We start from the raw sequence: 23,578 nt of genomic DNA on the forward strand, positions 1-23,578 counted from the left end.
ACAAAAAATGCAAGCCGAACGGAGGCTCAGCAGTTTGGTTTCTGTCCCATCCCCCTCTCTCTGGTTTTATTGTTCCAAACATAACTCCTGAAAGCCCTTTGTGTTACCCTTAGCATTTTTCACAATCCTCTGCTTGCTCTGTGCTCTGTTTCTTTTGTAGCCCAGAGCCACCCTCTGGTATGGTCCTTGGCTGCATGGGTCGCATGGCTCAACCTTTTCCTGGGCCTGCGTCCAAGGCCAGGATGACACAGAGGACTCGGTGGCACACAGAACAGGCAGGCCCCAAGGGAAGGGTTATCTAGAAAGCACAACCTTCGATCATCCAGTCAAGGATGTGCATACTGGAAACATGATACGTGGAAATATGTTAAGGTCAAAGGTCAAGAGAAGAACTGTTTCTAGAACTAGGGAGTGATGTGAAGGGCAATCCCATGGATGTGAAGTTTAGATCGGGGACAAAGAAGATGGAAAGAACAGATGCTGGCGAGGTTGGATGGTTCAAAAGGGGCACCCCTTTTTCCTAGGGCTATGAACTCCTCACACAAACACACAGCCCCTGGCCTGCCTCTAAAGCTCTACCCCTCCAGCACAAAGCCAGGGACATGGTCTATGTTCAACATACCCATGGATGAACTCATCAGAATGGCCCTGGCTCATCACACCGCGTTAGGGGGATCCTGGAAACCAGTCAGTCCAGTTGCAGACAGTCCTGCAGATGCAGTGTTAAACCAAGAACTACCTGGGCAGTCACATACCTCTTCCTCCTTTGAACTGTGTTCAGCACGCTATTTATGGCTGTCCTCAACCGTGATTCCCCTTCAGAGCCTCGGACAGTGCGATCAGCTTTATCATTTCCTTCAACTTTGGGAATCTTTCTTCTTAATGCCCAGGGTACACTGTAGATAAGGACCCATTTCCCTCCCTGGCTATCAGAGATTCTAAGGCCTGGGTACTACGCCTGCTTCTCTCACCTCGGCAGCCAATTCCTGCTTCTATGAGTCCATTTCTATCTCATTTGAAAATACAGCAATGCCTGCTAAGTGTGCTCATGACATATATTAACAGAATGGCAATTAAACCATCTCCTTAGGCAGATTCCCTAATCATGTGTAAACAGCATCATTTAAATATCCCACATGTTACACTCTGGTGAGTCTAGACAGGAATCCGAGACTAATACAAAGCAGTACTGGTTGATAAAAATTTGACACGGTCATAGGTTAACCTGTGCTCAGCAGAATTCTAGTGACAGCATTAAGCCAAGAGCTATAGCTCATATCTTAACTTGGCAGGAGTCAGTCAAACTGAATAGAGTAAGAATAAGAAAAACTGTATCAAGGCCAGTATGTCTCTTGGCAGGCAGAGAGGGTCTGGCATCAGTGACTCATCAGGCTTCGGGCTGTCTGAGCCCAAACACAGCACTTTTGATAAAAGCAGATGCTTTGTTTGGCTGGTGTCTCTTTGCCCTTCTTCCCTCTCCCAGTCCCATCCACCCCACCCCCAGCCGCGCTTCATCCCCTCTAGAACAGTGTGTCTATAAAGGTCTCTTCTCAACTGATTCAAAGGCAGAATAAAAGCCATGTGGTTTTGAGATAACGTCCTCAAGACCTCTAAAAGGAAAGATTTTACCGAGCCAAACAGACAGAACATATGCCCTCAACCTGCCTTCCAGGTGGCTGCCCACCCGAACCTTGGAAAAGCAGCCATCACCCCTCAGGCAAAAAGCCTGCATGTCAACCACAGTCGTCCATTTACCTCCTCTGTCCAGAGTCACCAGGGAATGTGTGGGACCCAGCAGGGAAGAAAGCGCAGGAGCATAATCACCATGCTGCTGACACAAGCCCACAGGGAGGGTGGCCCTGGGGACATGTCTGCTTTAATTAAATCAAAAACGTTTTCTAAAAAGACTCAAGTAATGAAAAAATGTGTTTTGTTTTATTACATGCTTAGAAGATTAGATCTTTTCCTATTGAGTTGTGTCTCTCATCTTAAGAAGAAAAACTTTCCTTTGAACAGTACCTCTATGCAATTCCTGCCTCCCTTCTCTTTCCCTTCCAAACCCAAGGCTCAGGCCGCACCACTGACTCCTTGGAACAGATGTGGTGAGGTTCCTCAGGGCTGGGTCCTAGGGTCCCTTCCCTTTATGTCTTACATAGCTCTCTCCCTTGGTGAGGACCTCTGCTTCCATGGCTTTAATTTCACTTCTATGCAACTCCTAACTTTGTAGCCTTGAGCACAGCTCTCCAGAGCTCCAGGCTCATAACGCCGACTGGTTAACACCTCCACTTGGCATGCCTGCCTCTTGAACTTAGCACATCCTAAAGACAAGTCTCAGTTCTCTGCCATCTACCAAACAAAAAGTAGCTGAACAAATGAAGCCCTGTTTCCCTCCTGGTCTTTCCCGGCTCAGTAAGTGGCCCCGCCTCATACACCCAGCTGCCTGATCCTCCCAACCTTCAGGAAGTTCCCTAGACTCTACCTACCAAACCGATCTTGAATCTACCGCCGTTTACCTTCTCCACCACTACCCTGGCACAGACCTCCACCTGCTCCCTCTACCTCTGTGCCCACCTCCTGCTCTCCAGGCCCTCTCCCCTACCAATCTCCTCTCCAAGGAGACCAAGTGATAGTCTAAAAACTGAATCAGGGCAGCCTGGGGGGCTCAGCGGTTTAGCACCGCCTTCGCCCCAGGGCCTATCCTGGGGTCCCAGGATCGAGTCCCACATCAGGCTCCCTGCATGGGTCCTTCTTCTCCCTCTGCCGTGTCTCTGCCTCTCTCTCTCTCTCTCTCTCTCTCTCTCTCTCTCTCTGTGTCTCTCATGAATAAATAAAATCTTAAAAAATAAATAAATAAAAATAAATTAAAAATTAAAAAAAAAATTAAAACTGAATCAGATCACATTTTTCCCTTACTTAAAACCCTTGAAAGACTTCCCTTTGCCCTCAGGAGAAAACCTAAACTCCTCACACCAAGATGAAGACCGGTACCATCCAATAGAAATACTATATGAAAAACATATTACTTTTTTTTATAACACCTGGTATTCATCACAACTGTCCTCCTTAATACCCATCACCTACTTCACCCAACCCCCCCAAACCTCCCCTTGGGTAATCATCAGTTTGTTCTCTATAGTTAAGAGGATGTTTCTTGTTTTTTTCTCTTTCTCTTTTTTCCCCCTTCACTCACATGTTTTGTTTCTTAAATTGCACATGACTGAAATCATATGGTATTTGTCTTTTGTCTTTCTCTGACTTATTTTGCTTAGGATAACATTCCAGTTTCATCCATATTGTTGCAAATGACAAGATTTCATTCTTTTTGATGACTAATATTCCAACGTGTATATCCATTCATACGAAAACATGTAATTTTAAGTTTTCTAGTAGCCAATTGAAAAGAAATAGGTAAAATTAATTTCAATCTTATTTAACATATTTTAAAAACAATACCATTTTAATCCATAGTAACATAATAAATATTAATGAAATATTTTACATTCTCTTTTTATATTAATCTCCAAATGTTCCCTCCCCCAGAGAGGCCTTCCCTCCACCCAATCCAAGGAACTCTTGCATCTCCTCATCTTGTGGTTATGTATTTATTGACACATTTGTCTACATGCCCCATAAACTAGGCACAGCCTAAGGACAGGGCCACACCTATTCCAATCTCCGTGGGTACTTGGTATCCAGCATCACGCCTGGCACAAAATAAGCTCAATAAATATTTACCAAAGAATAAATAGCAAAGATGCTAATATTAAGTACAAGGGCAAGCAGGAAAGGGCTGGGCGAACCCGCTGAAGACAGGCTCTGTTTTGTGTCTTAGCATGACGGTGTACTGATCTTTTATTTAGTGCAATATGAGGCTATTATACCTGTAAGCACAAATGGTGGCCAAGACACACTGCTGTAGGGCAGCTCAGGGCAGACCCAGAGAGAGGGATTCCAGCCAGACTTCGTCAACATGTGAGAAACTTTCTCCCACAGAAGCTGCAGGCATGAACATGACCTCAGGTTACACACAAAGATTAGGAGCCTCCAGAAGGAAGGATGGAAACTTATATCTGAGTCCCTCCTCCAAGCCAGGTTCTGCACTAAGCATCCTCACGTAGGACTCTAAATAGAGACCTTGTAGCTACCCTTTGAGGACGAGAAGAATCAGAAAGGTAACGTAACTTACACAAGGTCACAAAGCTACTGGGTCTAGTTGCTTGAATCAATGTCAAGGTCACCAACAGCATTCTTTGCTTTTCATGGCTAGGTCAATACCCCAGCAAAGGCATCAGTGGCCTTCAAGGTCAGGTGTCACACAGCAGAGTTGGGGCAGAAGAATAAAGTACTGGCAAGCAGGTGAGAGCTGACTGCAAGGATGTAACCTGCTCCACCCAGACTCCCAGAAGGGGGTGCCAGGCCCAAGAAGAAGCCAAAGCTCTGCCATTCAGGGCAGCCTTCATATTTAGTGACTAGTGATCCTTCACAGCACTCCTCAGAGGGAGGTATTTTTACCCTCATCTTACAATTTAGAACTTCCCCAGTTCACATACTTAGTAAGTGGAAAAACAGGGATCTGAACTGAAATCTCTGGGTTAGGAGCCTGGTGTGTTCTCCGCACAGCAGGAGTTATTTTAGCTTCAGTTACTATGGTTGCAGGTGCATCTGGAATCACAGATAGTCCAGGAGGCACAAAGGCTGGGTCCATTATGGAAGGTTTCTCCAACTTCTATAATTTTTAAGTAACATCAGAATCCTTAAAAGGAGAAGATCACCCAACCTGCAGCTAGTCTCCTGGGGCCAGACTGCATGGTGGCAGCATCACAAAGCTGTGAGCCTGGGGGTGGCCATAGCCTGCCAGATTATCAGTCCTGGGACTCGAGTACAGGCCCCATGCGGGAGTCTCCTTCCATCAACAACAGCAATGACAACTTCTCCAGCCTGGCTCCTCTGGCCACGCTGTGAAGGCTCCCAAATCCAACATGCAAATAACCTGTGACAGCACAGCATCTTCCGTTTACAATAGGTTTCTACATAGACCGAAAGGTGTGAAAAGCTCTCCTAGTTTCTGACCCTCCAAAGACAAAAGCCTGACCTTTCCCAAACAGCATGCATGGTTTCTTAAACCATGATTTCTATGTCCTGGGGGTGGGGGCAGAGAAGATGTTAAGCAGCATCACCCAACAAGGACTGCTTTGTGTAATCCTCCGATGATTTTCTTGGTTGCGGTTTGTACTCACTGAAAAACAAAAAATCTTTCAGTTTTCCCCAGAACAGCTGAGAATGCACAGATCCCAGCCTTTAGGTTCAAATCATCCCTGTCAGTAGAGGGTTGAGGGCCACTGTAAGGCAGCTGGTGGGCCTGTAGGCATTTCCCAGTCCCTAGGTTCCCTCAAACCACTTCCCCCACCCCGCCCACCGCTGTGGGGGAGGGGGAGGGGTGCACGATGCCCAGCAGGGGCTGAGTTCACCTCTGACCCAGCTGCTCCTGGCTCAGCACACCAGAGGCCACCAGGACCTGAACACGTACCATTCCTCAGAATGCACCACCCCATCCACAACAGCTGCACTCACACACCAAGAGGCATTTCAAAATGTTAGTAAAACACAAACTTGAAATTTTAAAAATAAAAATTCAACATATGGACTATTAACCTGCCTGGAGACATTCTTGGCTATTAGGCAACTGTTACTCTGCTAACTCAATAAATGCACCTTCTATTAAGTGGAATCTGTTAATCTAGTACATAGACTTTTTCAACTCTACACCCAACGTTTTCTCTGTGCACAAAAAGCTTCCAATCTGCAGAGAGCAGAGATGCCCAGATATAACTAAAATGCAGATATTTGATGTGGACCTTCACACTGAAGGTCCCTCTGATTAACTGCAAGCTAAAGGCTGATTCATTTGCATGTCTGGGGAAACATCTTGCTTTGTTAAGGAGAAAGCAGTAGTTGCAGAACTTGGTGGCTCTCAAGAGGAACAAATGAAATAGTTTTTCAGGTGAGGGCACTGACGCAGCCCAGAGTTAGATATTTAAAAATCAGTGTTTTGAGAAGAGTCTGCACAGATCCTATGTCTTCCACTTTGCTTCCACTTGAAAGAGCAGACGCTGCGACACCGTAGGTTACTTACCGCCTGGGAAAGTACGCTGGATTTTAATTTGGGATAATTCTGCAGACTTTCTGGCCCCCATCAGTTAAAACACTTGTGACTAGTCAGTCAGCTCCACTCATGCAAGCTAATGAAACATCACATTGTCCCGCCACATGCTCCCACAGCACAGGGGCCGAAAGAATTAGGCACTCGGCAGCTGTTCCCAGGAATGCATGCCTCCACGTACCCACAGGCAGGAAGAGGACCCGCAATGGTCTCCCAGAGCTGATCCTGCAGCTATCCCGACAACACAGACATCTCAACAACAGGAACCAGTCCCCTCTCAGCCCAAGGAAGGTCCCAGATTCAAATAAAAATTCACCCTTGAAGATAAGTGAATCAAAGGGACATCAGTCAAACAAATGCTGACATCGAGAGGAAATCCTGTCTGCAGACCTCTCGGGGAAGCCTTGCTCTGCCTGCAGAACAAAGGCTTCTTCTGTGACATCAAGCAGCAGGTTTAAGAGCACCCTGGCGTCTCGCTTTGGCCACCTTTCAAAACCACAAGTACATCCAAGGGCAGCCAAGATAACAACAAAGCCAAGAGATACACTCTCCAAATGAGGAAAGACCAACTCTCCCTTCCAGGCCTGCTTTCTGCCTGGCTCTTGGTGGCCAAGACCCCATTTCCTCAAGTTGGGTGTCCAAGGTGCTGGGTTCAGACTCTGGGGACTGTAGCTTTCCATACAATAGGACAGCTCAGAAGACGCCCACAGTGGAGGCCAACCTTCTTGGGAAGCTGTGGAGCACCGTGTCTAGGGAAGGCCCTATAGTACTTCCTGGGTTCTAATCCTAATCCTATCTTAGTCACCCACTTGATTCTGGTCTTAGGTGCCTCAACATCTCTGAACCACTTTCTCGACTGTCAATAACAATAATGCTGCTGCTGCCGCCACTGCCAAAATAAGATCTGCTGTATCTTTCACACACAGGTATGAACATATCCTTGAAGATGTTTTAAAACTATAAAATGTGGGATCCCTGGGTGGCTCAGTGGTTGAACGTCTGTCTGCCTTTGGCTCAGGGCGTGATCCTGGGGTCCCGGGATCGAGTCCCACATCGGGCTCCCTGCATGGAGCCTGCTTCTCCCTCTACCTGTGTCTTTGCCTCTCTCTCTCTGTCTCTCGTGAATAAATAAATAAAATATTTTAAAATAAATAAATAAAACTATAAAATGTGAGAGAAAGAATAATTTATGTGGCCACAGAGTGGATATTCAATTCATATGCAATTATAATAAAGGTGACTTTTTAATGATTAATGAGCTAAATATATTTGTTAGAAAAACAGCAAACTTGCAATTTATCAGAGTATTTTACAAGACAAAACGGCGTCTGATGGGTTTCCCTCTAAGTATAGGTGGAGTATCCATGAAAAGTGGGTCTGGGATTTCCCAGATGGCCCCATCATCATCATGCCAACACCAAAAAGGACAAAATGGAAGGTTTTCAGACTTGACATCTGGGCAAGTCACCTTCAGCTGGAATTAACCTTTGAATTCACCATGAAAAGTAACAAGGCCAAAAAGTTTACCTGAAATAAGCCACACACACACAAAAATCAATGATCTTGTTAAAAGTAGATCTAACTAGTCTTACTCCCTGGTGTCACAGATCCAAAACTCTTAACTTTAAAAGCTGCCAGCATGGGGCACCTGGGTTTCTCAGTAGGTTAAGCGTCTGGCTTCAGCTCAGGTCATGATCCCAGGGGCCCCCTGGGGCAGGAGTCTGCCTCTCCCTCTGCCCTTCCTCTTCCTCTCTCAAAAAAACAAAATCTCTAAATAAAAATAAAAGCTTCCAGCTTCCAGCTTCCAGCTTCCAGCAGTGTGAGTGAGAGAGCAAGGGTGGGGAGTGGTTGGTGTTTTCATAGCAACTGAGCTGTAAGGGCCGAATTAGGAACAGAAATGCTATTTCTCCCTCATGCCTCATGGCAGCTCCGCTGAGGCACCTCAGGCAGCCCTCCCTCTCTGGAGGCCCCAGGTTCTCACTCATACCTTTTGTCCCTTGCTTTTCACACACACAAAGCTTTATTTGTTGATCCTGTGTCTTGTTCCTAGAAGGAACTGAGGCAGCTAATAATCTTATTAGGAATATTTAAAAGGATGAAAATAATAATGCAAGGTACTTTGAACTCCTCAAAATTGGGAACACCCCAAGATAGTTTTTAAAGTGCGTTACGTGAACAAAATACAGTCGCGTCTGGCTGGCTCAGTCGGTAGAGCATGTGACTCTTGATCTTCGGGTCATGAGTTAGAGCCCCATGTTGGGGGCAGAGTTCACTCAAAAGAGCAAATACATAAATAAATAAAGTTTAAAAATAACAAAATCTATTAATAAGACCAAGGAGCAGGAGACTAGGATTTTATGATCCTTTGACGTGACCTTCCCACTCAGCATAATCCTGAAGGCCATGCGTTTGTTACTTCCTGTATTAGCCTTTAACAATGAGATATTTTAAGTTATGGGAAAAAGTTGTGATTTTAGGTGAATGTAGTTCTGAATGATAAACAAACCTAAGCCAGCAGTGTAGGTCATGTCTTCCACAGGCTGGACTTCAAACTCAGGACTTGCGGCCACCACCTGATAAGATCTTTTTCAGAGAGCTGACCTCTGTCCAAGTCATTTTCAAATCAAAAGCTTTGAACTCCTGGCAGGTTGATGGCTTGGACCTTGGGTGTTTATCAAGGACTTCCTCAAGATAGAAAGGGTGACTCCATCGCCACCTCTGGCTCCCCGGAGCTCCCCCCTTTCAAGAGCTGGCACCCAGCATATTTAACTTGCGAAATAATAAGTGGCTACAGTAAGTCGGGGAAAAGCTGGTTCTGACTTCACTTTGTGCAGCCTGGTATTAGGGCTTATTTGCGGCTGGCCAGAAGTTCTTTTTCTTTGCTGTCCCTTAACCTTCATAAGAGGGAGCAATGACTGTGCCCCTTTAGCAGGGGACACCACTGCTAAATGCCAATGATTCAATATTAACAATACTGTGCACAGGTGTGTACCTTCACGCCGACTTGTGCCATCAGCAGGCTGTCTGCTAGCTCTCCGAGTGGGGACGTCACCCACCTACATTTTACAGAGCAGGTGCAGGGCTTTCTAACGTCCAGGACATTCTGGGGAGCCTTCTGAGCTGATGTCAGAAACCTTTCAGGGCTCTCCAATGCTTTCTACAGAGAATATGTGGGCCTTCACTTATGTTCCTCTTACACTACTACAATTACACACCTAAAACAAATTCTAACCTCCTACCTGCCTAGCTCTCTCCCAACATCTGTACTGTCCACCTCTCAGCTTGCTACACTCTAGCCACAGGCCACCCAGCTTGTTTTGGGATTTTTTTCAAACATGCCAGACTTGTCCCCACGCCCAGTTCTTTGCACTGCTCTCCCTATGCCTGAAACAATCTTCCTCTAGTTCTTTCCATGGCTGCCTTCTCATTATGCAGGTCTTAGCTCAAATGTCATGTCCTCGGAGACCTGTCCACATTATAAAAAAAGATACAAGCCCAATAAATCTTCAGTCTATCACGATTTCCTCTATAGCACTTAATATAATCTGCAATTAACTTGTTTATTACCTGGGTCCTTCCCTAGAATATCAGCTCTGGGAAGATACCACTTCAGATGCCCCATTGCTAACCTGTTAGCTCACACACTTCCTCACCCTGTGAAAGGGCAAGGGCAGATTGCTGGAACGATTTGGTTGCCAGAACACCTTCAAGGTTGGACCAGCCCTTCAGTTAAGATACTAAGAGGGGCTGGGCAGAGCTCTGGTGAAGGACCAGTGCTTACAAAATCAATGTGCTCTCATTAACATAGGCAATATACTCAATATACAGATATTGAGCAAACAAATGAGCTAGGATCAAAGTGGCTTTCTTTGCTACAGAGTTAGACAGAAAGAGATACCAGGAGATACAACAAAAGGAACCAGGCCCTTCTCTGCCCGATAACATCACAGGTTGCTGATCTTCCCCAACAGGAAAAGGAAAGCAGTTCCTAAACCAGCTCCAACAAGCAGAAACTAATCACAGCCAGGCCCATACAAACCCAGACAAGAAGCTTTGATAACCATAAGGCTTATCTACCCAGATCCCTCGTGGACAGGAGCAATCAATCCTTGTTCTAAAGTATTCTGAAGCTGACCTGATGATGTATCCATAACAAATTTTACTTCCACTTGTAGGAGGTGCAGGTCCTAATTTATACCCGTCTTGGCATCCCTACAGAATTGGATGGACATAGTTCAGAATCTAATGTTATAATAAAAAATATATATTTTGTGCTTCATTTTGAGGGACTTGGTGATAAATAGGAAGCTGGCTGTAAAAATACTCTCAAATATTAGATACTAGGAAATGGTTAATTTTTTTAGGTGTTCTAGTTTTTTATGTTATATATTTTTTTAAAAATAGGAGTACTGGGCAGTTCGGGTGGCTCAGTGGTTTAGTGCCGCCTTCAGCCCAGGGCCTTATCCTGGAGACCCAGGATCGAGTCCCACGTCAGGCTCCCTGCATGGAGCCTGCTTCTCCCTCTGCCTGTGTCTCTGCCTCTCTCTCTCTCTCTGTGTGTGTCTCTGTGTGTGTCTCTTATGAATAAATAAATAAAATCTTTAAAAAAATAAAAAAAAAATAAAAATAAGAGTACTTATCTTTGAAAGACACATACCAAAATATTTACAGATAAAACCGGGGCTGAAATTTACTTCAAAACCATTACAGAGGAAGGAAAGTGGGCGGGAATACAGACAAAGCGGGACTAGCCCAGAACCCATAGCAGCTGAAGTGGGGTGGTGGGTCCTTGGGAGTTAAACTATTTGCTCTACTCTGTACAGCTGACATATTCCCTAACAGAAAGCCTTTTTAAAAAGTCCTTTAAGCCAAGTCATTGTCACTTATGGAAATAAAGAAATTAACTAAAGGAGTGCCCAGGTGGCTCAGTGAGTTAAGAGTCTGACTCTTAACTTTGGCTCAGGTCACAAGCGTAGGCTTGTAAGATAGAGTCCTGCACTGGACTCCGTGCTGGGTGTGAAGCCTGCTTAAGATTCTCGCTCCCTCTGCATCCCCCATCCTTTCCCCCCAGGCGCTCTCTAAAATGATGATAATAATAATAATTAATAAATAAAGAAGTCACCTGAAGGTGAAGGTTTCACCTTTCCAGTCTTGCAGGGGGTGCTCCTGGATGATGGCTGAGGTCAGAGGGGAGCTCTGCCTTGGGGACTTGGAATGGGGCAGGGTCCCCATGTGACTGAAGTTATCACAGGACCTGATGGGAGGAGGGCCTTTTTTCTTCCGTGGAAGGGTACCGTGTATAGACACGTCCTGATAGGCATCTGTGTGATGCTCAGCCGGAGGGGACTTGCTGCTCAGAAGGTCCATGGATGAGGCCAGAGGGAATTGGTGATTCACCGGCATGTTTCTTGGAAGGTTCACAAATTTTCCCGCAGCCATGATTCTCAACTGCTCTAAGGGGAAAAGAAAAGAGTGAAGGTGTGAATCTAAGTTAATCACAAGAACTGACTTCCTACTCACAAAAGGAAATGGAAATGTACCGTATAACAAAAGAACAGGTTTGTGGAGCGTTAAATGGTGAAAGGCATCACTAGGGAAATGTAATACAAGCAGGAAGTATATTGAGTCCCTTTTCTGATGAGAGAGAGAGAGAGGAATTCTCCTGGTTGGCAGCAGATTCACCAATGGAAAAGGGGAAACGTTATTTCAGAGACTCTAGAGGCACGTGGGCCATTTTATTATTTCAGATGACTGAAGCTGATGGAACAACAGGACTAACAAAAAAAGACTACTGAGGAAGCGCTCAAGGTTTCGCTATAAGTGCACTAGAGAACACATTATAAATGTTCGATAATTAGCTCACATCTTTCCACCACCCCGTAAATGATAAGAACAGGTGGAGATGACTGGAATTCCTCAGCTGCTAGAAGGCTGTCATGCCAGACCAGCCCCTCAGTTGTGCTACCCAGGGCAACGGGGCAGAATTTTTCTGGCAAAGATCTAGTGCTTACAAATAAATCAAAATACTCTAATTAACAAGACGGGCCAGGGTCAGGGGTCAAGAGGTGGGTCACTCCTCCATACATCAGTGGGCTCAGCTGCAGAGGAAAGCCACTGGGGTTGGGGCAATTCATGTACATTGTTCCCCAGAGGGTTCAGGAACCTGCCTGCCACCAGCAGGGTTAAGCAACATACATGTTGTCTGCATAGTCAGGGGAGAGTGGAGAGGAAGAGAAATAAGAGCAACAGGGGGCAGAGGGGGGAGAACACGGAAAGAAAAGGAAAATGTGTGCTAGGTTGTATGCAAAAGTAGACCCAGCAGTTATGCTCAGCTGTGATCACTCGGAGACATGTCCACTCTGAGCAAGAGACAGCACCCGCTCACCTCCCCCGGAAAAACAAACTATGGTTTTGACCTAAGTCAAATTGTACAAGACACCTCTAAGGCCAACATATAGAGGAAAAAAACCCACAGGCTTGAATAACAATTAGAACTAGTCCCTGGAGACATGAAGGATCCAGAACCTGTCCCGCCTGCCACGGTACCAGACTGGTCCAGACAATAGCGCAGCTACGTCATGCTAAGCCTGATGCATGACTAGGGGCAGAACGTTCCTTTGCTCTGCAGTCTGTTCCAAAGCCCCGCAGCCCCCAATCCTCACAGGCCACCTTCTCCACTGCAAAGAGGCCAGCTGGGAGTGAAAATCATTGCTTAATAGTACCACACTGCGGAGTCAGTTCCACAAAGGAGTTGAGGACTTGAGACTTGGCTTGAGGACCAGCAAGAAACACACTGCTCTCCAGCAGCTCACAGTGTAGCGGGAAGAACCAGGATAAAGGTAGTGCAAGGGAGACAACAGACAACAACAACATCCACAGTCCGTTGCTTCACGTACAACAGAGAGAAACACACAGTGCCAGGGGCTGGACGGAAGAAAACCCTTCCCTCAAGGTATACAGTCCTAACTCTGTCCTCAGTCCTTTCCCAAACCTGGTCATTCTGGGGCCTGCCTGCGACCACACAGAGGGCCTGGCTCACAGCGGGCGCAGAACAATAGGGCTGTGAGTCCCCGTGGGGGCCTCTCCCGGGTCTGGCCAGTACCTGGCACACTGTCAGAACTTACTCAATGTTAGTCATCATTATTTAAAAAGAAACCCAAGCTCCCTGGTCCTCCCTGCCTGACCACCAGTGATGTAAGCCGACTAGGATTCCCTCACCCTACACACACGCACACCCTGCTCCCCACAGTTGTGAATGTTTCCCTGTCCAAGCTGTCAGCACCTTCTTCAGAGGGAGGCCCAGATCATTCCAAAGAACCTGCTGGGGAGGCCCAGAACACCCCACAGAACCTCCTTCTGTGCAAAGGGCCACAGTGTTGATCAACTACTTCCAGGTTATTATGACAGGTAAGTGTTGCCCCGGCTCCAGTGTTTCTGGCAGCTGGTTTCCTCTCTGCTTATTCAAGATCTAGATTTCAAGACTGGGCCAAAGGGCTCTAGAATGCTCCTCAGCAAGTTTCCCCTACTTCAGTTTATTCTCTGAATCGAGGGTTAACACCTGCCCTTCCTACTTATGATTCAACAAGCATTTAAGTGCCTCCTCCATAGAAGATACTCAGAGCAGCAATGATGCAAAAGCCGCAATCCCCTGACTAGGAGCTCTAAGAGAGAATCCTATAACTCATCAATAGGGCCCCACAACATGCTGGAGGGAAGAACAACTAATTTGAACAACGTGACTTGAGGAGATCTCAGAGGGCAATGCTGGAGATGAAGCACTTTGGAGGGATTTTGAAAGCCTGCCAAGAGGATGCTAGAATGGCAGATGCATAGAGGCAAAGAAGTACATCCACAGGCTCAGAGACTACAAGCTGAGCTGTGTGGCTCATATGGGGACATCAAAGAGTATTTCCTAGAAGCCCAGCTTAGGACAAGATCATGAAGTCTTAAGGGCTGTGTCGAGGGATCTGGACTGCAGGTGCTAAAGATCTGGAAGGAAGGGACAGAAGCCAGTCTGTGCCCAGAGAGGTAAGTCTGGAAATTCTGGAAAGGAAAGAAGGGAGGCAGGCAGACCAGTCAAGCTGATGGCCGCAAGCCACCGAGGAAGGATGAAGAACCCTGATCTAGGGCGGTGGTCAAAGAGACGGAGGGAAGAATGAGGAGCTTGAGGCCTCTGGCTGGGAGAATGAGGACAGAGGCCACAGGCATGGGAGGACGGTGCAGTGCTGTAACACGCTGAGTGGTACAAGGAGGACTCCTGTGGGAGGGAGGCTAACAAGCTCGCCACCGAGCTGGTCAGTGTGAGGAACCAATGGCACAGTTTAGTGTAGGAGGTAAGACACTGGTGTGTACACTTGGGAGCCAGGACAGGATGTAGATTTTTAAGAATCATCAACATAAAGGGAATATTTAAACCAGAGAATAGATCCCTTAGCTTGTTATTATCAGCTGTGATAACAGATGTGAAAGTACCTCTTAAACTGTCAGGAAACATACAATATCCATGAATTATATCCCTGCTCTCTCCACCGTGGCTGCTTCAAGCCTGGAGCACCCAAAGGACTGAGTTCTGAAAACCTGAAGCGGTGGTCCGGAAGCTGGCTGCATGAAAGAATTTTCTAGGAAGGAAGCTTTTAAAATTCTGAAACCTGGGACACCTGGTCTTAAGGTGAAGACACCTGACTTAAGGGTTTAAGTCAGTTGGTTAAGCATTTGACTCTTGATTTTAGCTCAGGTTGTGATCTCAAGGTCGGGGGAATCGAGCCCCGTGTGTGGCTCAGTGCTCTGCGTGGAGTCTGCTTGTCTCTCTCCCTCTGCTCCCCCTCCCCCACCCGCCACTCATGCTCTTGAGCTCTCTAGCGTGTGAGTTCTCTAAAATAAATAAAATCTTTAAAAATAATAATACATAAGATAAAATCCTGACACCCAAGCTGTAACCCAGACCAATGAAATCAGAACCTCGGTTGGGTAGGAACCTGGCATCATTCTTTTTGAAGCCACCAGTACTGTCCAATGTGGAGCCAAGGTTGAGGTCCACTCTATAAGCAAGTCTCTTTCATACAGAGCAACTTACACTTAGATTTGGTTACCTGAGGAACAGAACAGAATGACAGTGAGGAGGGGTCAATCAATAGAAGCATCAATTCATTCTTCTATTCAACACCCAAGTATGGAGGGCCTCCTATGTGGTAGGCACTGAGACTGGTATTAGGGAAAATGTCAAACAGCTATACTCATGAGGTTACTACTCTGTGGTGGAGGCAGACAGCAAGTACTAGCCACATGTGCTGGTGATTTCTAGTGCTATGGGAGCACAAGGAGTGGGGACCAGGATCTAGACTCATCTATGGCCAGAAAAGGCTTTCCTGAGGATGGGATGCTGACCTGAATGATGTGAAGCAGAGTTTAGTAACTGAAGGGAAAAGATTATCCAAGTTGAAACCTCCAGAGAATTCTCAACTGCAGACAAATTGGAAATATCCAAGCCAGGCTCCCCTCTACAACCCACTGCCTCTACCTTGGGCCTCTTCCCCATTAAAATACAGGCTTGTCCTTTGTGTAGTTCCTTGGAAAGACTGGTTCAACCCTGGGGCCTACGTCAAGCCTGAATCACCCAAAAGTGGCAGTGTGGGCCCCGACCAGAGACAGAACTTCTAAAAAATATAACTAAAAGTGGGGCAGAGGGTAGAAAGGGGAACTATAGGTAGAAGGAACTCAATTACAACCTTCTGGGTCCCCGTAGTTCCTACTTGAGTTTTATTTGCTTTTATTTTTTCCAGACTCAAGAAACCTATGGCAAATCCAACAGATGGAAGTACATGATGTGTAGCTGGAATCTAGGTTCAAGGTAAGCACTTTTTTTTTTTAAGATTTATTTATTTATTTGAGAGAGAGAGAGAGAGAGCGAGCATGAGCAGGGGATGGGAGCTGGAAGAAGCACAGTGAGGAGAAGCAGACTCCCTACAGAGGAGGGAGCCTGACTTGAGGCTGGATCCCAGGACCTGGGGATCACAACATGAGCCAAAGGCAGATGCTAAATCGACTGAGCCACCCAGGCGCCCAAGTACCTTTAATTTTTTTTTTTTAAGTACCTTTCATTTTGAGAGCAAAGCCAGTTACCACATTTGACTCCGTTAGGCAAATCTCAGAGTATTATATATAGGTAGGATCTCAGAGAATGGAGCCCCTTCCTTTTTCCAGATAAGGGAAGTAAATGTTCATTCATTCAATATATATTGTCTCGGGGCTTACAATGCACCAGGAATGAGGACATAATGAACCAGACAAGGTCCTGCTCTCAGGGAGCCTCCATTGTGATGGGGTAGGCTGGGGCGGGGGAGGTATCCTTGTCAACACAGACAAGAAAACAAACTAGGTAATGTCTCAGCATCAGTGTCCTAGGGATGAAATGATAGACACTGGCTGGGACGGAGAGGTATTTTAGATGAGGGTGGTATGGGAGGGCTTCTCTGAAGAGATTCCTGAGAAAAGAGAACCAGTAGAGAGAAGATAGAAAGGAAGTTCCAGGCAGGGGACGGGGCAAATCAAAGGCCCTGAGGTGGGACTACATGGTTAGAAAAGCATGGTGAAGACTAACCCCAAATCCCCACTTCCTGGCCCCCAGTTTTCCTCTGCTTGGAGATGCTTCTGTCTCAATGTTCCTAGCCATTATGTACTTATGTACTATGAGGTTGTTGTTTTTTAAATCAAACATGGCATGACTCAGAAGCTAAGCTTTAAAGTAAGATAGTCAAACCCCCCACTCTGCCATTTCCTTACTAGCTGTATGGCCTGAAACAAGTTACTCAGCCTCTCTGACAGTTTCTCATTTGTAAAAAATGGGTTAAAAATACCTCTTTCGGGGGCACCTGGATGGCTCAGTGGTTGATCATCTGCCTTTGGCTCCAGTCATGATCCCTAGGTCCTGGGATCGAGTCCCACATCAGGCTCCTTGAAGGGAGCCTACTTCTCCCTCTGCCTATCTCTGTGTCTCTCATGAATAAATTTTTTAAATCTTGAAAAAAAAAATCTTTCGTGGGGGTGACCTGAAAAGTAAATCCAACTGTATATGGGAAGCCCTTGTCACGTGGCAAGCACTCAATAAATAGCAGGTCTCCTCCAAGCAGGTCAGGGACCAGATCTGTCTTGCTTGTCCTTGTATCCCTATTACAAAGAGAGCTCACAAAAGGAGTCACTGCTTCTGGGAAAGACCACAGCCAGGAAGGATGAAGAGGTAAATGTTTTAATTCAGAACAATAGACAAACACACCAAACCAGGTAGGGCACGCACACACACAGACACAGGCACACCGACAGGGCCTATACGCAGTCTTTAAAAGAAAAGCCCAGGTGAGACTTTGGCCATCTGACGTCACCTGTCTCTACTATGCAGGTAAACAGACACCGTACCCTGACTCGGTCTAATTCCAGACCTTGAAATATATACAAAGGTCAAAGATTCTATATCTTGATGTGAAAATATGAGACCTTTGTGAATGTTCCTAGAACTGAAATCTCAATAAGGATAACAGTCAAACTTCCAACCTCTGTGCTACCTTCCTGATTCTCCTCAGTGGCTGTGCTTTGAAGGGCTCATGAAGAGCAGCCCAATTTGCTTGCTTGGCAAAGATGTCCGGGAGAAACGGACGATCATGCAAGCCAAGGCAGGGAAAGGCACACCCCTTGTCTGGATCTTTCCAGTTTATTTCTAAAATGGGCTATTTCCAAGTTAAACTTATAGTCACCTGATGTAGGCATGAAAAACTTTCTATCAGGGGCACCTGAGTGGCTCAGTGGTTGAGCGTCTGCCTTGGGCTCAGGGCGTGATCCTGGGGTCCTAGGATTGAGTCCCACATCAGGCTCCCTGCAGGAAGTCTGCTTCTCCCTCTGCCTGTCTCTCTGCATCTCTCTCTGTGTCTCTCATGAAATATCAGTAAAATCTTTTAAAAAAACCACTTTCTATCATATTTTAAATTCTGGAAATGTAACTGCCTCAGCTGCCCAGTAAGGGCCACAACAGAGAATTTTTCATTTGGATATGTAGTTTTATAACCTCTCTGCAGAGTCAGACAGGAAGATAGAACTGCCTCGCATTAAAAAAGAAAAAAAATGGTTTTGCACTTAGGATGAAGTTTTTTTCTCCAGTTTAGAAATTAAGAGTACCCCTATTTTCAAAGTAAATTTATGAAATCTAGCCAAGTGACTGAAGTATGAATAAGTCTTCCATGGATTGTGTTTCAAGCAACCCGACAAAGAATTTACATGATAAAGTTCCTAAGCTTAGCATTCATTTGACAAGTAGTCCTTTCTACAAGAATAGGAGATTGAGATCTCGGTTAGTCATCCTGGAAATGCCAGGCTTCTCAGCAGGTTTAGAGAAAGCTGGAGTCAGGAGGTGAGGGAGCTCCTGGCGGGGCAAGCCTTTTACACTGTATGGGGTACAGTGTCCAGGGGGGACACTGCCGGGCAACCCCTCGGCCTGTGGCTTCTGCACTCTTGACCGGGCAGTGCCTGTCCGGAGGCTCTACTGAGCCCCCTCTGCCAGCAACCAGGCCTCCCCTTCCTCCCGCCTCCGTCCTTGGCAGCATGCGGGAGATTATCCGCCCCGACTGACCTTCCCTCCGCCAATATATTTTCCTTGGACAGATCTGCGTAGCCTTGGGAGATAAGAGTCAAGGTTTAAAAGAATCTCAAACGCTTGGCTCCACTTTCTACCCCAGCTAATGGCTTGAGGCGAAAGCACACGCGAGGTTAGGCAAACGCTCTTGCCCCTTTGCACTTTTCTTCGAGCAAGTTAACACCCAAATCAGGATTTTTCCACCCCAGCCACGACCCACCGTGCTGCCCACGGAACACTTGGCCTTGCCAGTTGCCTCGGAGCCCACTCCACCGCCCAGACGAGTGTCTGCACCTGATCAAACTTTTAAAGTGGCGGCACCCGCTGCCCCGGAGGGGGTAGGGGGAGGGGTGGGGGAGGGCTGGGATGGGGGTGGGGGGAGGGCTGGGATGGAGCCTCTTCCCCGCGCGTCCACCGTCCCTCCCTTCCCCTCCCCGACGCCGAGGGAGCAACACAACCAAACTATTCATTCTTTCTCAACAAAGGGAGAGCGAGGGAGGGGGATGTTGTCAACAGTTACTGGGCAAGCTCCTTCTCTTTCTTTGCGAACTTTCCAGGAGATTAGTGGAGAGGCTCGCCGCTCGCCTCCTCCAAGCCCAGGGCTTCCAGCGGAGCCCCAGGGCCCGCACCCCCGGCCCCCCGCACAGAGGGCCCGGCCCCGGCCGGGATGGGGCCGGGATGGGGCCGGGATGCGGCCGGGGCGCGCGGGGGACACCAGCGCCCGGGAAGGTGCGGCTCGAGGGCCACGGGCAGAGATGCTCGCCGAACGCCGCCTCCGGGGAGTCCCGGCGGGTCCCCACTTGCGCCACTCGCGCCCCCAACGCCAGCTCTGCCGGGGGCAGGGGCAGAGAGTCCTAACTTTCCCCAGCAAACCTCCCCCGAGCCGGTCTTGCCGGAGGAGGGCAAGGCCGGGGCGCCCGCGGGAGAGGCACCGTGCGGGATGCGGGGGCGCGGGATGCGGGGCGGGGGCCGGGGCGGGGGCGGGGCGGGCACTCACCTCCCCGCGCGGCGCGGCGCGCCCGGGCTCCCGGCTGCAGGCGCTGCTCCCCGGGCCGCGGCCGCTCATGGTCGGGGCGCGGCTCGGCGGCTCCGGCAGGTCCCGCCCGCGCGACTGCAGGCGCGGCTCTGCGCTCCGGCCCCCAGCTGGCGACTCGCGGCGTCGCGGCCCCACCCCGGCTGCCGGTTCGCGCCGCCTCGCCGAACCCCCCCCCACACACACACACATTTACATGCCGCGACCTCGCCCGGCCCCCTCCGCCCGGGATTCGGGGCCCGGGGCTCCTCGCCGCTCCCCGGGAAGCCGACCTGGCAGTGCGGGGTGGCCGCTGCCCCGCCGCCGCGCCCCTCTCCAGGGCAGCCCTGCCCGGCCGCTCCCCCCTTCCCCGCGAGGCTTAGTCCGCTTCACTGTCCGCCGACCACCGAGCTGGCCCGCAGTTTAAAGGGCTTCGGGGAGGGAGACAAAGCTCCAGGTAACCACAGGTGCCCGAGCCGTGGAGCAGGCCAATCCATCACACCCACCTGGACAAGTTGGAAGCCAAGTAGCGAGTGGAATGGGCATTTCACTACCAGGTGGCTTAGCGGGGAGGGAGAGGGAGCCAACTGGAGAGGTCCTACACGCTCAGCTATCAAGGCCTATTACAAAGCTACAGACATAGTAATTGGCAACAAGGATAGACAAACTGACCAAAAGAATGGAGAGGCCAGAAGCTGAACCACATTAAATGGTCACAGTTCGTGTCAAAGATGCCACCGTGATACATTGAGAAAAGACTGTTACGTCTTTTCAGTAAATGATGCTGGATCAAACCCTCAAACCCACAAACCCACATGCAGAAAAAGGAAGAATCTTGACCCCTACCTCAAACCATGTCAACAGAGCAAATTCCAGATGGATTTTAAATCGAAATGTGAAAGATAAAAACAATAAAACTATCCAAAGTAAAAATAAAAAAAAAATACATCTTCATGCCCTTGAGGTGGGCAAAGACTCCTTAAACGCATCGGGTGCTAACTATTAAAGGGAAAAACTGATCATTGGACAACATTAAAAGTAAGAACTCCTGGTCCTCTGAAGACACCATTAGTGAAAAGTCAGGCCACAAAGGAAGAAAAGATCATTGCAACACATGTATCCAATAAGGAACTTGTATACAGACTCTATAAAGAATGCTTACAGACCAATAAGAAAAGGGCAGAATGTCTGACTGAAAATAAGTAGAATATTTATTTGAACAACATTTCTCAGAAGGGGATTAACCAGGCATTTCTTAAGACCAAACAATAAACATATGAGAAGTTTCTCAATTACTAATCATCCCAGAAATGAAAACTGAAGTGTTTCACTTCACACCCACCAGAATGGCCAAAATTAGAGAACTTCCAACTACACTTTACAGATCTGTTGGGCATTGTCTACCAAAGCTAAATTAACATGTAGCCTGTGACCTGGCCAATTCCATCCTTGGGTATCTTGTCTACTCCACAGAGATGTACACACATATTCACCAAAGAGATGTTCAAAAAATAAAAATAAAAAATAAAAAATAAATTGGGATCCCTGGGTGGCGCAGCGGTTTGGCGCCTGCCTTTGGCCCAGGGCGCGATCCTGGAGACCCGGGATCGAATCCCACATCGGGCTCCCAGTGCATGGAGCCTGCTTCTCCCTCTGCCTGTGTCTCTGCCTCTCTCTCTCTCTCTCTCTGTGTGTGTGACTATCATAAATAAAAAAAATAAAAAAAAGACATGTTCAACAATCTTTATAGCATCTCTCTCTATAACAGCCCCCAAGAAACCACTGAAGTGTCCAACAGTGGGAGAGATATAAACTCTGGGTAATACTATACAATAATAACTTCTTCTATATTCAACAAGATGCAGGACTCTCACAAATATGATGTTGAGTGAAAGAAGCTGAACAGAAATGGATACATACTATATACTTTCATGTACGTGAATTCCAAAAACAGTCAAAACATATCTATGATTTTAAAGGTAAAGATAGTGTTATCTTGAGGATTGGGTAGTGAGGGAAAGGGAGCCCAGAGGGGGCTCCAGATGCTAGTAATAGTCTATTTCTTGATCCAGGTGCTGGTTATATAGATGTCTTTTTTTTAAAGATTTTATTTATTGGGGATCCCTGTGTGGCTCAACGGTTTAGCGCCTCGCTTCCGCTCAGGGTGTGATCCTGGAGACCTGCGATCGAGTCCCACGTCGGGCTCCCTGCATGGAGCCTGCTTCTCCCTCTGCCTGTGTCTCTCATGAATAAATAAAATCTTTTTTTAAAAAAAGATTTTATTTATTTATTCATAGAGACACAGAGAGAGAGGGGGGCAGAGGAACAGGCAGAGGGAGAAGTAGGCTCCATGCAGGGAGCCCGATGTGGGACTCTATCCAGGGTCCCCAGGATCACACCCCAGGCTGCAGGCGGCGCTAAACCACTGCACCACCAGGGCTGCCCTAGATGTGTCTATTTTATAAAAATTAACTGTCCTTCATTTTATAAAAACTAATTGGTTTGTTCACTGCTCTCCTTGTATGTTCCACTCCAATAAAAATGTTTTAGGGGCACCTGGGTGGCATAGTGATTGAGTGTCTGCCTTTGGCTCAGGTCTTGATCCCGGGGTCATGGGCATCGACCTCCCTGCAGGGAGCCTGCTTCTCCCTCTGCCTATGTCTCTGCATCTCTCTCTCTCTCTGTGTGTGTCCCTCATGAATAAATAAATAAATAAATTTTTAAAAAGTTCTAAAAATTGAGCCATGTTGGATATCTTTTTTACAGGGGGGAGGGACAGAGGGAGGAGAGAGAATCTTGAGCAGGCTCCACGCTCAGCATGAGCAGGCTGAATCTCATGACCCTGAGATCATGGCCCGGGCCTAAATAAAGAATAAGAAGCCTAACCGACTGAGCTACTCAGACACTTATGTTGGGTATATTTTATGTCATTTCCAGCCCTTTAAGAAAGAACTATTGGCAAGTCTGTAAGATTCTAAGTGCAGCATCCTTAAGAATGAGTTTCAGGATCCCTGGGTGGCGCAGTGGTTTGGCGCCTGCCTTTGGCCCAGGGCGCGATCCTGAAGACCCGGAATCGAATCCCACGTCGGGCTCCCAGTGCATGCAGCCTGCTTCTCCCTCTGCCTATGTCTCTGCCTCTCTCTCTCTTTCTCTCTCTCTCTCTCTCTGTGTGACTATCATAAATAATAAAAAAAAAAAGAATGAGTTTCTATATGTTTTTGCGGGTTGGTTTTGATCTTCCCTGCCTTGTGACATACAGAGAGGCCTTGGGCAAGTCACTGTTCCTCTCAGTCCCTCCATTTCCTCATGAGTGAGTGAATGAACGCATGTGAGGAGTCAAGGAAATAATAAAATAATAAATGTGAAACTGCCTGGCTTATAGCAGTTATCATTAACTATACTCTAATTCATGACACATTCTATGTCTTCACAACACCCCTGTGAGATAGGAAGCATCTTTTTTTTTTAAGATTTTATTTATTTATTCATGAGAGAGACAGAGAGAGAGAGAGAGAGAGAGAGAGAGGCAGAGACACAGGCAGAGGGAGAAGCAGACTCCATGCAGGGAGCCTGACGTGGGACTCGATCCTGGGTCTCTAGGATCATGCCCTGGGTTGAATGAAGGTGGCACTAAACCACTGAGCTACTCGGGCTGCCCATCTTTAGGCCCATTTATATGGGAGAAAACAGATTTCAGAAAGTTTAAGTAATTTCAACCGTAAATTCATTCAACAAATATTTGTGCATGCCTAATGTGTGCCAAGATCCATAGCTAGTGAGCCTCAGAGTC

The 23,578-nt window shown here is 47.3% G+C and overlaps 1 protein-coding gene across 4 annotated transcripts in view; it reads right to left on the reverse strand.

Annotated features, from left to right (window-relative positions):
* The window catches only part of BCAR3 (BCAR3 adaptor protein, NSP family member), a 136,703-nt gene that overhangs the window by 93,465 nt on the left and 19,660 nt on the right, over positions 1–23,578 (reverse strand). Inside the window, exons 1-2 of one of the 4 annotated variants that reach the window (XM_055339598.1) lie at positions 20,635–20,655; positions 11,283–11,613 (exon numbers count right to left, since the gene is read on the reverse strand). In XM_055339598.1, the coding sequence (XP_055195573.1) occupies positions 11,283–11,599 (317 nt within the window). In that variant the 5' untranslated portion in view covers positions 11,600–11,613; positions 20,635–20,655. Of the gene's footprint in view, positions 1–11,282; positions 11,614–19,773; positions 19,914–20,634; positions 20,656–23,578 lie in introns of those variants that run through there. The other 3 variants (XM_055339601.1, XM_055339596.1, XM_055339597.1) reach the window with 3 other exon arrangements.

This window comes from Nyctereutes procyonoides, unplaced genomic scaffold, assembly GCF_905146905.1.
Source record: "Nyctereutes procyonoides isolate TBG_1078 unplaced genomic scaffold, NYPRO_anot_genome, whole genome shotgun sequence".
NCBI classification, from domain to species: domain Eukaryota; kingdom Metazoa; phylum Chordata; class Mammalia; order Carnivora; family Canidae; genus Nyctereutes; species Nyctereutes procyonoides.